This window comes from Nannospalax galili, unplaced genomic scaffold, assembly GCF_000622305.1.
Source record: "Nannospalax galili isolate Female #2095 unplaced genomic scaffold, S.galili_v1.0 scaffold136, whole genome shotgun sequence".
Taxonomy (NCBI): domain Eukaryota; kingdom Metazoa; phylum Chordata; class Mammalia; order Rodentia; family Spalacidae; genus Nannospalax; species Nannospalax galili.
This window is the reverse complement of record NW_008340872.1, coordinates 6,893,079-6,904,490: the sequence shown is the minus strand read 5'-3', so window position 1 is coordinate 6,904,490 and position 11,412 is coordinate 6,893,079. Positions and strand designations below refer to the sequence as shown.

Below are 11,412 nucleotides of genomic sequence, written 5' to 3'. Positions count from 1 at the left end.
ATTCTTCTGTATTTGCCTTTTTTCTACAATAAGTAAAACAATAAAGTTGTGAAAATAAAAATGGACTTAAAAAGAAAATTCAGAAGTTAGGCTCTTAGGTATTTCTGTTTCTTTCTTTTCTGTCTTAACACCAGATTACACTTTGTTGCTCTTAGTAGGATAAAGTTACCATATCCAGGTTAGATTTAGTTTGGGGACATTTTTGGGTTTTCATCCTGCTTGGAATTTGAAATATAGCCATAGGCCTGGGAAAGCAATAGTTCTGAATTCCAGGGAGAATTTTAATCTGTCTGTAGCAGTTTCCTCCAAGGTGATATTGAGACAAGTTCCAGGAGATGGCAGCCTGAACCCTGTAGATGCTCCTGCCAGCACCGGCCCCAGGATCTCCTTAGGGTTACCCACGTTACAGCTCACCAAGGGTCTTCTCCATCACTTCCTCCTTCCAGTTCTTGGTGACTCATTATTTTAGTATTTTTCTCAAGATCTTGTGTATAAGTAACACAGTCACTTATTCCTAGACTGGCCACAGAATGCCTTTCTTATAACAGGTGAATATGATTTTGCTAAGAATAGATTGTCTCTGTCTCTCTCTCTCTCTGTCTCTCTGCCTCTGTCTCTGTCTCTCTGTCTCTCTCTCTCTCTGGGTATGTGTGTGTGTGTTGTTGGGAATTTTGTAATCTCGCTGGTTTTACATAATCATTTGTGATCTAATTTTTAGGTTTGTGGTTGAAATATTTGGTCTGATTTTGTGGCTGGTATTACTTAGTTTGTGCTTGCATGCTTTCTTGCTGCCCTTGGAATAAGAATTTAGCTAGAGGTTTGTTTTTAGTTAGTGATTCATTTTTACGTGTAATCTCTTTGCTTAGGTAGTGACTTCCCTGCTTCATTCTCTTTCAACTCTCAGTCTGCCTTCAAGGCTCCTGGATTTCTGAATCAGGTTCCTTGGATATGTATGTTTCCTATTTAATCACATTTTTTTTTCTATCTGTTCTGAACTGTCTCTTCTACATAACCTTCCTAACACACCTTATTTTACCTCTTTATTGGCCTCTGTCAACTTTCTGTTCCAGGTAGAAGTTTAAGTGTAAATTTCAAATTATTTGAGTCTACGAAGCATTTCCTTATTCTGTGTTTCTATTTGCTTTTAGCTTTTGTATATGTAGGTTGCTTTGTCCACGTCTAAGTTGTCTTCTCTGTGACACAGAAGTCCACTTCCTTGAGCGTCACCAACAATTGGCATTCAATGGGATATTCCTCTCTCTGGCTCTCAAACTCCACTTTGTGTCACCTTACAGGAATCTAGGGTCCCTTCCATTGCCAGAGTCAAGTTATACTTAACAACAGCCAGCACTAGAGTGGGTGGCAGGAGTTCTTGCTGCTGGTGGTGATTCAGTGCTTTGATATTATAGTTCCTGGAATCCCTCTGTTGGGTTCTGGGAATCTTTTCAATGCACACAGCTCTCTGGCATCCTGACTTTCAGGCACAGCACTCTCCCAGGCTACAAACAATGGAAGATTGAACCTGAGCATGAGTGTCCCCTGTTTATTTGGCTTCAATATTATTCCATTAAAAGGACACATATGAACAAACGATTGTCCCTCCAGGCTGCTTGCCAAGAGTGTGGGACCCACAGTTCTTTCTGTGCCTCTTGCCTGGGGAAGCCTCTAGGCCTTTGCTTCTCATTATGCTTTGGGTTGAATACTGTGCTGTTCTTTCTTCCTGGAAGGTAGCAAAGGCTGAGGCTTCTCAGGAGGACTCGATGCTTCTTGGCCAGCCCCCAGCAGCTACTTTGCCTGCTCCAGTAGTGGGAACAGAGCTGAGGAGAGGAGTTGGGAGGGTACTGTTCAGGCAGTTCTGGAATTCCTGCTCAGGACAACGATGCCCCAAAAATTTGAAATAAAACTCTATAGTAGGGGATGGGAGGTCAGGATAGTGGCTGGGTTATGAGGAGGCATACTAACATTAAAAGCCTTTTGTAAAAGTCATGTGCAAATGTACTGTAGAAGCTTCTTAAAATACACACAGTATAAAAACTTTGAATAAAATTGTCCTGTAATGGAAGGACAATGCCTGTCAAATACCACAGGGTAGCAAATGAAAAGTCCAATACCAGGAATGGACTTCCTATTTTGGACTTATTCACCAGGATGGCTTCACAGACCCTCAAACACACTCATACACACAAAATTAAAATAAATAATTTAAAAAAGAGGCCAACACTGAATTTCTGTTCAATTGCCAATAAATTTGTATGTATGGCTAAAAAGTAAAATAAAATAAAAGCTCTTTGGTAAAGACGTCAAGAAATATCATGATTTCCAAAACGGTAACCAATGTCAGGAATGAAAACCAGTGCACGGTACATGGGCTGCTAGGGCGATGATACAGTAACTGAAATCTCAGGACCAAAGAGCTCTGTGAGTACCTTTGGAGAGGGAGCTGGGTCCATACTCCGGAGCCAAGATGCTCAGAAAGTTAACTCTGCAAGAGAAGTCTCCAGCTAAATTGCTATGGGAGGGCCTCACGCTCTTGAGTTAGTATCTTTACTCATTTAAGGTAATTGATGTAGAAGAGGTGATTTACCATATATACTAATATGTTGATACATTATGCAATTATATATAAATAATATTAAAATGCAGTATAAAACATATATAATTAAAAACTCATGTATGTAAATATATATTATATATATATATAATTTATGCATTACTTTTTGGGTACTCAATATTCTAACTTCATACTGAATACCTAGGATTTGTGAAGGATCAGTGATGTAAAGAAAGAAAACCAGCACAGGGCAGATGAAGGAAAAGTTGTTTTCTCACTCTCTTTCTTGTGAATTCTGTGAAATTAAAAGTTTGTTTATCCATCCCTTCTTCCTCAGCACACACAGTGTGGCTTAATAATGGTGTTTTCAGGGACTGGAGACCTGGCTTAGCAGTTAAACGCACTGGCTGTTCTTGGAGAAGTCCTGGGTTTGAATCCCAGCACACAGATGTTGACTAACAACCATCTATAACTCCAGTTCCAGGGGATCTGATGCCCTCTTCCGTGTGGGTATTGTGCACTTATACACAGGTAATACACGCATGCATATAAAATAAAAAGAAAATACTAAAAAAAATCAATAATGACTTTTTTCAAATTCTTTATTTTTATTTATTTACTTTTATTTAATTATTTGTGTATGATGGGTCATTATTCAATTCATACATGTGTGTACTAATGCCTAAGTGCAGGTACATGTGGAGGATAAAATTTGACCTTGGGTGTTATTCCTCAGGAGCCATTAACTTTGTTTGAGATATGTTCTGTCACTGCAACCTGGATCTCACAATTTAGAGTAGGCTGGCTGGTCATGAAGCCCAAGGGATCCCCTGATACTCCTCCCATTTCTGGGATTATAAGCCTATTCTCCTATGCCAGGCTTTTTACATAGGTGCTGGGTTTGAACTCTGACTTCACACTTATGCAACAGGCACTTACCAACCTAGCTGTCACTCTAGCCCCATTAATAACAGCTTTTTGCAGTGCATAACTGAGCTGCTTTGGGTGTAGAATCAACAGAAGGGTGTTTCTTTGGGAAAGTAGTGGTATACACAGTCCTAGGTTTGATCCCCTCAAAAGCCCAAACACAGATGTAGTGGTGCACATCTGTAATCTCAGCACTTGGTTAGGCATAAGGATCAAAGTTCAAGGTCACCCTCTGCTACACAACAAGTTTGAAGCTGACATGGGATGCATGAGACCCTGCCTCAAATAATAAACAAAAATAAAACTGTATTCTCTTCTTCCAACACATGATATTATTGTTTTCTATAAAACAATATTAGAAAACCTACTTGTGCACATAATTTGCTACTAGCTGAATTATTTTCCAATTTCAGTGTATCTCTTTCAGAACACCAAAGAGGGATGTTACTTCATTAATTGTTCTTGTTTCTGGGTATCAACAATATGTGACTTTACTGGTTACACACTTTTGCTGCACTATCTGATAAAATTCACTTTCTCGACTATAGAAAATAACTTTATTTCCTCCTCATTAGTATATGAAAAGCGCTGGGATATGGTGGGGGTGGGGGTGTCCCTGGTGGTGCACATGCCACAGCACATTTGTGGAGGTCAGAAGACAACGTTGTGGAGAAGTTCTCGTCTTCCACCTTTATGTGTGTTCTGGAGGTTGAACTCAGGTTCCAGGCTTGCTCCGCAAGCACTTTTGCCTGCTGAACCATCTTGCTGAGCCTGATTTGCCTTTTAGAAAGGAATAGGATAAGAATTTGGCAGCTAGCTGGAAGGAAAATATTATTCAAAGAGTCATACAAGAATGAAGAATTTAGAAACCACGTAGGGAAGACATGAGATAAGAGTAAATGTGTGAAGGTGTAGACACTGCAGAAACCCCAACAAAGTAAGTGCAAATTTCCATAGATGCTGTTTCAGAGAAAAGAGGGGAAATTAGCAGCTGAGTTTGGGACCTGAGGGAACTTTCTGAGAATGGCTGGTTAGTGACTGGCATTTAGAAGATCAGATCCTCTGTACTTCTCTTAGCCACTGAGTCAATTCTGCTTTGTTTCTGCTGGTAAGGAATACTTTAATCTAAAGCAACAAAACTGCCCAGATGTATTAACATTTCTGTATAGTGACATTTCCTATGTGGAAATAAATAACTGAAGCTTTTCCCAACAAACAGTAGTTGAACATTTCATTTCACAGTTTAGTCTATAAACTAAATCTAACGAAAAAAATTACTTTCTTGAGGACCTTCAATTATGAAGCCGATCCTTGTATTTTTTTTATCTTTAACAGGTAATCAATGAACTCTTTTGTGGTTTTCACATTTTTTAATCGAAATAAAGATATTATCAATATTACAGAAGATTTAACAATATATTTCACATAAATATTATATATTCCAAAGTCATTCATCACTATTAGTAATTCATATCATTTCTCAGAGATTGAAATATATATGAGCAACTTTTTAAAAACATGATGGCCTGCATACATAATAGTTACAGCAAATACATTTTGTTGAATCTAAGTACTAACTTGAAAGAATACCAATATAGTATTTTCACCAGATGTTGGTGTATACATCTAATAATTAGAATTAACATGTTTGTACTAAGTTATATACTATTCTCAAAGATGAACATAGACTCTGTGTTTAAAACTAAAAATGTATCAAGTTTCAAAAAATTTTACAATGTAATAAAACAAAAAAAGTAAGAATGCCATATAATTGTAAAGGCTGTACTATATTAATATAAATTACACAAAGCAAATAACACACATAGTCATTTCATTAATGTGTAGACAATATATACAAACTTTCAAAGTGGATTATCAGTTGAGGGAGATTGGGAGGGAATTTACAGCAGAGCCGTGCTTCAGTACAACTCAACAAAAACAGCGTAAACACAGGAAAATCACCTCTGATAGAACTGAAATGACAACTTTGATCCAGAAGCAGCTAGAGCTCTGAAAAAACAAGTTTGGAAGGATTTTTTGGTAAGAAAATGAAAATCAAAGCATATTATTTTTCTCCTTCATATACTGGTAAAATTCCAAAGACTATACTCAAACAGTTCATGAATAGTCTCATATATATGCATATATAAAAATATGACTGAATATCAAAACTACAACCTTCTCCAAACATGAAAATTAAGATAAATTCATTTTCCAGAAATTATTGCATTTTATTACACCATAGCTTTATCTCTCTTCTCAGTGAAGCCTTGGAAAAGTAGTTTGAGTTAAAACAAAATCTTTTGACAAAACATTAGTTTTTTAAAAGACATTGATTTGGTGTTCAAAGAAAGGATGGCCTCTCGGGGAGGATAAAGGAGTTATGATTTCTAAATTCTAGAGGCTGCAAAATAGGATAGCAAAGTCATTTAGTTTCCTTTACACTAATGATTAAAACCTTCATTTCAGCCTTTGTTATAAATAGAGTGCACTAATCCTTAAGCTGTTCTTAGCCAATTAATACTAGCCCCCTTCACTCTTTTCCCTGATTCCCCTGAAAAGCAATGGCTGATTTCTGTTTATTCAGTGTGATGGATCCGTACTTCACTTTAAATAGAACCACATAATCTTGTCTCTATGTGAAATATGAATGTCATGCCCATCTACATACACAATGCTGTGACACAGAGAAATCACGGCTTAAACTAAGTCTTTAGCTATGCCTTTTGAAGTGACTGATAAAAGAAAGAGCTGTGTGAACCAAAGACTACTTCTTAGATCAATCAAAGCAGTGTGCACAATACCTCCCTCCCTTGAAACAATTTATAGAATCGTAGACAGTGCATATTTCCTGTAAAGACAGTTAGGCAGTTAAGAATGGCAAAGTGATGTTCTCTGGTTCTTCCATCAGGAAATAGTGGATAGTTCAGCAATTTGCCTCTCTTAATAGATAAACTTGATACACACAACTACACATACTGACTTTTGGAGTATATACTCGGGGACTTCTTTTCCATGTGGAAACTCCTTTGAGTTGTGCGATGGGATGGCACGGAGTATCTGTAACTACTGTCCTTTTCCGTGCAACAAAAAACGCAGCAGAACAGCGCTCCTCCAGCAATCAGCACCAGCGCCGTGGTCCAGCCTATGTAGAGGGCTTCCCCGAGCTCACGCTTTTGGGCAACATCCACTATCGGGTTGTAAAAGTCTCTGATGATGGAATTGGCAACCCAGCTCACAGGGACGAGCACCACCAGGCCAGTGATGATGAAGATGAATCCAGCCGTCAGCAGGATGCGGCTCTTCACGTTCTCATCGTCCCCAGTGCACCTGGTGCACTTCATGCCGAGGATAGCCGTCATAAAAGCCAAGAAGGACAGGACGGAAGCAGCACACATCAGTCCTCTGGATGCCTGCAGGTCTGGAGTCAGAGCCAGCAGGGAGTCGTAGATCTTGCACTGCATCCTGATGTTAGCATGCCTCATGCAGTTCATCCACAGGCCTTCCCAGAGGGTCTCAAAAACCACAATGTTGCTTTCGATGAAGGCAGACACTCTCCACTGAGGCATGATCGTCACAGCCACTGTGCCCACCATGCCAACACCACCAAGAACCAGTCCAGCCATTTGCAGAACGTAGGTGGCCATGGTCCTCTTGGAACACTGAGAGGTAGGGCTGCTCTGGAGCAGGCTTTTCGTCTTCAGGAGAGAACAGTTTTCCTGCAGTAATGATCTCAGAGCCTAGTGTGTTTTCAATAAGACTGACTTTGCTCATTCTAACTAGATCAAATCCAGTGCAGGCTGGTAAGGCACCCCCCCCCTCAATTGTTTCCAACAGTAAGCTTGTAAATCAGGTGTGGCAACTTTCTTAGCCAATAGGGGGATGGTAGCTCAGGTGTGTCTAAATCAAAGAGCAATAGGTGGAACGGCTGGACTTGCACATAAACATGCTTTGTACTTCTCATTTTTTCTAAGAAGACAGCAGTGTGTTTACCTAGAGGCATAATTATGAATGTTTGCACAATCAGCGGTGAAGGAGCCAGTCTCTCTCTCTCAGGGCAAGAGAGGTGCTCCCATACCAGGTAATAATGACACTGATGGCTGTATCTGAGGTACAACATAAAAAATCTCTTCCTCGGGAATCTGCAGGGGTCTATAATGCCAAATTAAAGGAGAATGAGGGCTTGATTGGTCGTTCATACTTGGAAAATCACATTCTTTGGGATACATGTGATCTGAAGGGTTGATTGAATGTGTCTAGAACTTCAAAGCAAGCTGTCCTGGAGAGAGTTCAGCAGTAGATCATGCCAAAGGACGAAGAAAGGCTGAAGTAATTCAATATACATGAGGTCGAAGTAATTCAGTACACCAGGTTGTCTTCCTCCCTGGCACTAAATACATATTGTTTTCTTTTAAGCCAGAAAACTGCTTGTTGGTATTGTTTTTCTGATAATCTTGATTTATACTGAAAGAAATATAAAAGAAAAAGAAAATTCCAATCATTTTTCCAAGGTGGTCAGTTCTTTAATGTTTAAAAGAGGTTGTCTGCAGTTACTGAGGCTGGTGACTTATTTTGTAGCTCTGTCTTTCCTCCTTTGACTTCTTAGTCTGAGGAAGCTAGAATTCTGGAGATGGTATGAGGAAGTCCCAGGTCTATTAAAATAGCTAGAATTTATAAATCAAATCCTTGTATAATAAGGCAACTGCCTTCACTGAAATGAATTATGTCAGACATTAGCCAAAGTTCTTCCCTGTATAATACCATGTATTATAGAAAGACCCAGAAATATTTAAATACAAGCAGTTTGAACTTTTCTTTGAAAAAGGACTACAGAAGTAGCGGCAGAAAGAGAATCCACACTGACTGGGAAGAACTCCACTGGAACTTTTGTTGGAAATGATCTTTTACTCTCTGTCCTGCCTTTCCAAACCACAAACTATGTATTTTTCCCATATATCCTGGTCTGACCTGGGATGCAGCAGTGAGGCTCACCTTGAACTCCTGATCTTCCTGCTTCCCACTCCAAGTTTTGGGATTATAGGCATGTACTACCACACCTGTTTTATGAAATGCTGGACCTCAAACTCGGGGATTTGGTTATGCCAGGAAAGTACTATACCAACTGAGTGACATGCCCAACCTCTGAAATTGCACTGTAATTTCTTCTCATTTTAACAACATAATGACATAATATGATCTTCCTCCCTCCCTCCCTTCCTCCCTCCCTTCTCCCCCCTCCCTTCCCCCTCCCCCTCCCTTTCTTCTTTCTTTCTTTGTGTCTTTTTGAGACAGTGTCTCCCTGTAAGCCCAGCTTGTGTCCCTCCCTCCCTCCCTCCCTTCCTTCCTTCCTTCCTTCCTTCCTCTGCCCTTTTTTTCCCTCTTTGCCTTTCTCTCTGTCTCCCCCCTCCTCTGATAGCATCTCATATAATCTAGACTGTTCTCCAATTTTCTGTGTAGCCCAGAGTGACCTTGAATTTCTGATCTCCCTGCCTCTACCTCCAGAGCACTAGCATTACAGGTATATGACACCATACCTGACACAAAAATAATATTTCCTTTAAAAAATTACTTTCTATTTCAGTGTACTTTATTAAATCCAGATATGAAGAAATAGTTTTCTGATCACCTACAACATTTTGAAATTTTAACAAAAGAATAGGACCTGTATGAAAATTTAACCTTAAAATAATTACAGCTCTAAATGCTCAGGCAGGACCTCACCCAGGGACACCCAGTTAAGTTAGGCACTGATCTAGTTCACACCATGCTATTTTGAAATAACTGTGCCTAAAGATGAGAGAAATAAGGATGATGGGGCTGGGGGAATGATAATTCCATGTTTGCTTTCTAGAGACAGAGGTCTAAATTCAGAGACTAAAAGTAACTCAGTTCACATACGTTTCTGTGCTACTAAGATGATTAACTTGGTTGGAAAACTAAAGTAATAGTAGTGATTAGATATTTAATCCATAAATAATATTTTTCATGTTCTTTGGTACAGAGGACCTGGGTAGATTAAAGGTTTTACTTGCATTTTTATGAAGAACCAAAGCACTACCAAGAACACAAGACAGAAATGAGTGTTCATAATGATTATCTGTGCTTTGTTATTGTAGACAGGATATCACACTGCAGTCCACTCTGACCTGGAACACGGTACATAGCACAGGCTGGCCTTCAACTCTTGTCAACCCTCCTATCTCAGCCTTCTGAATGCTGGGATTACTCCCAGGCATCTCCTACCTGCAGCCTAAGGGCAGACTAATCCCCAGAATAGTTATAAATGTGGTCCAACAGAAAATAGTAACTTTACTTCAAACATTATGAGGTTTTTTGCAATGTTTGCTTTGTAACTGCATAGTTCCCAAGCGTGGACTATGTAGATGACAAAATGGTGATGCAATGTACGAAGGTTGTTTTTGCTTGGCACAGGCCTGAGCCAGAACTCCCAGACAAAAGGACTCAGTTTTGTCTACATAATCAGAAGCTCCATTTCAACTTTGTATTTAATTTACTCCATTAAATTCAGCTCTGATAAGCACCTAACACAGGCAAATGCTTTCCCTTCCTAAAGGACGGCACAAGGTCACCCTCAGAACATTCTTGTTCTGGTCATCTTTATCTTCGTCTTCCCTTATCTTTAACCTACCCCAGCTCTCCCATCTTAGTTTCCTAATAATCATTCTGTCTGTTTAAAATGAATATTGCTTCTGCCCTCAGAAAATCGCCACTTCCTATTGTTTCTTAAATTTGCTTTTGTTCTTTCTGGTGTGTTGATAGTTCTCAGCATGCACTTATGTTTAATTATTGCTCACTGTTAATTAGCTGTACTTGGCTGACCATCCTACCTTGAGAATGCAAGTGAACGTTTCAATAGGTCTCTTTGTTTCTTGTTCCCAATATAATACTCTGCCCTGCTTCATGGTCTCTTGAACCAGCACCCTGCTTCTTTCTGACAGATGGCTGTTCATGTCTTCCTTCTCTAGCTGTCTTCCGTTTTTGCCCCTGCCTTTATGACCTGTTTTCAGTTGTTCTGCTTAATAATGAAACTTTCCTACATAAAAACTGCCTAGTACCTTAGTCATTTCAGATGACTTCAACAAAATACTATAGAAAAACCTGTTGACTCAAATAGAAGAAAATCATTTGTTACTTTTTTGGAGACTGGGAAATGGAACAAAACTGTCCTAGAATGGCTAAGTTCCTGCATTATCAGTCACTTACCTCATTGCTGAGACAAAATGCCCAGAAGAAGTGACTTAAGATAGCAAGTATCTTTTTTGGCTCATACTTTCTGGGGGGTTTCAATCCATCTTAGCAGGGAAGGTACAGTAGAGTTCACGGATACTGCACCATGTGGCTGAGACGTCTTCACATCCTGGCCAACAACGAAGCAGAGAAAACAGACTGGAACTGAAAAGTGGGTATGATCTTCAAAGGCTTGCCGTAAGTGATCACCTTCTGCTCACTGGCCTTACCTTCTAAAGCTTCCCACAGCTTTCAAAAGAGTGCCGGAGGCTGGGGACCAAACATTCAAAATGAGTCCATGGGAACATTTCAGATTCAGTCATAAACCCTCTTCCTTAGTGTTAGTGGGCTATGCTTTGCTCTTTTCACATGCCAGGGAGGAGAGAGTCAGCTCTACTCTGTTCTCTTCCAAGGACATTAACACCATCACGGGAGCTCCACTGGCTTGACTGCATTTGAATTTTACCCCCGCCTCCAATCCCTATCCCTATATACCATATGCTAGGGGATAGAGTTTCAAAATGGCAATGTTGATGATATATAAAATGGGGTCCATAAAATCTGGCTACTAAAAATGCCATGCAGTTAAATCAGTTAAATTTGTGAAATCCCTAAGAATCTTCTCTTAGTGCATCCAGAATTTGCCCACATTAGTAATTCTCTCTTTTCCCGTTATTAATAAGGGA

At 39.6% G+C, this 11,412-nt stretch overlaps 1 protein-coding gene across 1 annotated transcript; it reads right to left on the bottom strand.

Moving 5' to 3' along the window:
- Positions 1 to 4,838: 4,838 nt before the first annotated feature.
- Cldn8 (claudin 8) lies at positions 4,839 to 7,237 on the bottom strand. The gene has a single exon (XM_017798899.1). The coding sequence runs from the start codon at positions 7,123 to 7,125 to the stop codon at positions 6,448 to 6,450; it is 678 nt and encodes a 225-aa protein (XP_017654388.1). The 5' UTR covers positions 7,126 to 7,237; the 3' UTR covers positions 4,839 to 6,447.
- Positions 7,238 to 11,412: the final 4,175 nt, after the last annotated feature.

Bases quoted from the DNA above. Each gene is read 5' to 3' on its own strand.
- Cldn8 (XM_017798899.1), bottom strand. From the start codon at position 7,125: ATGGCCACCTACGTTCTGCAAATGGCTGGACTGGTTCTTGGTGGTGTT.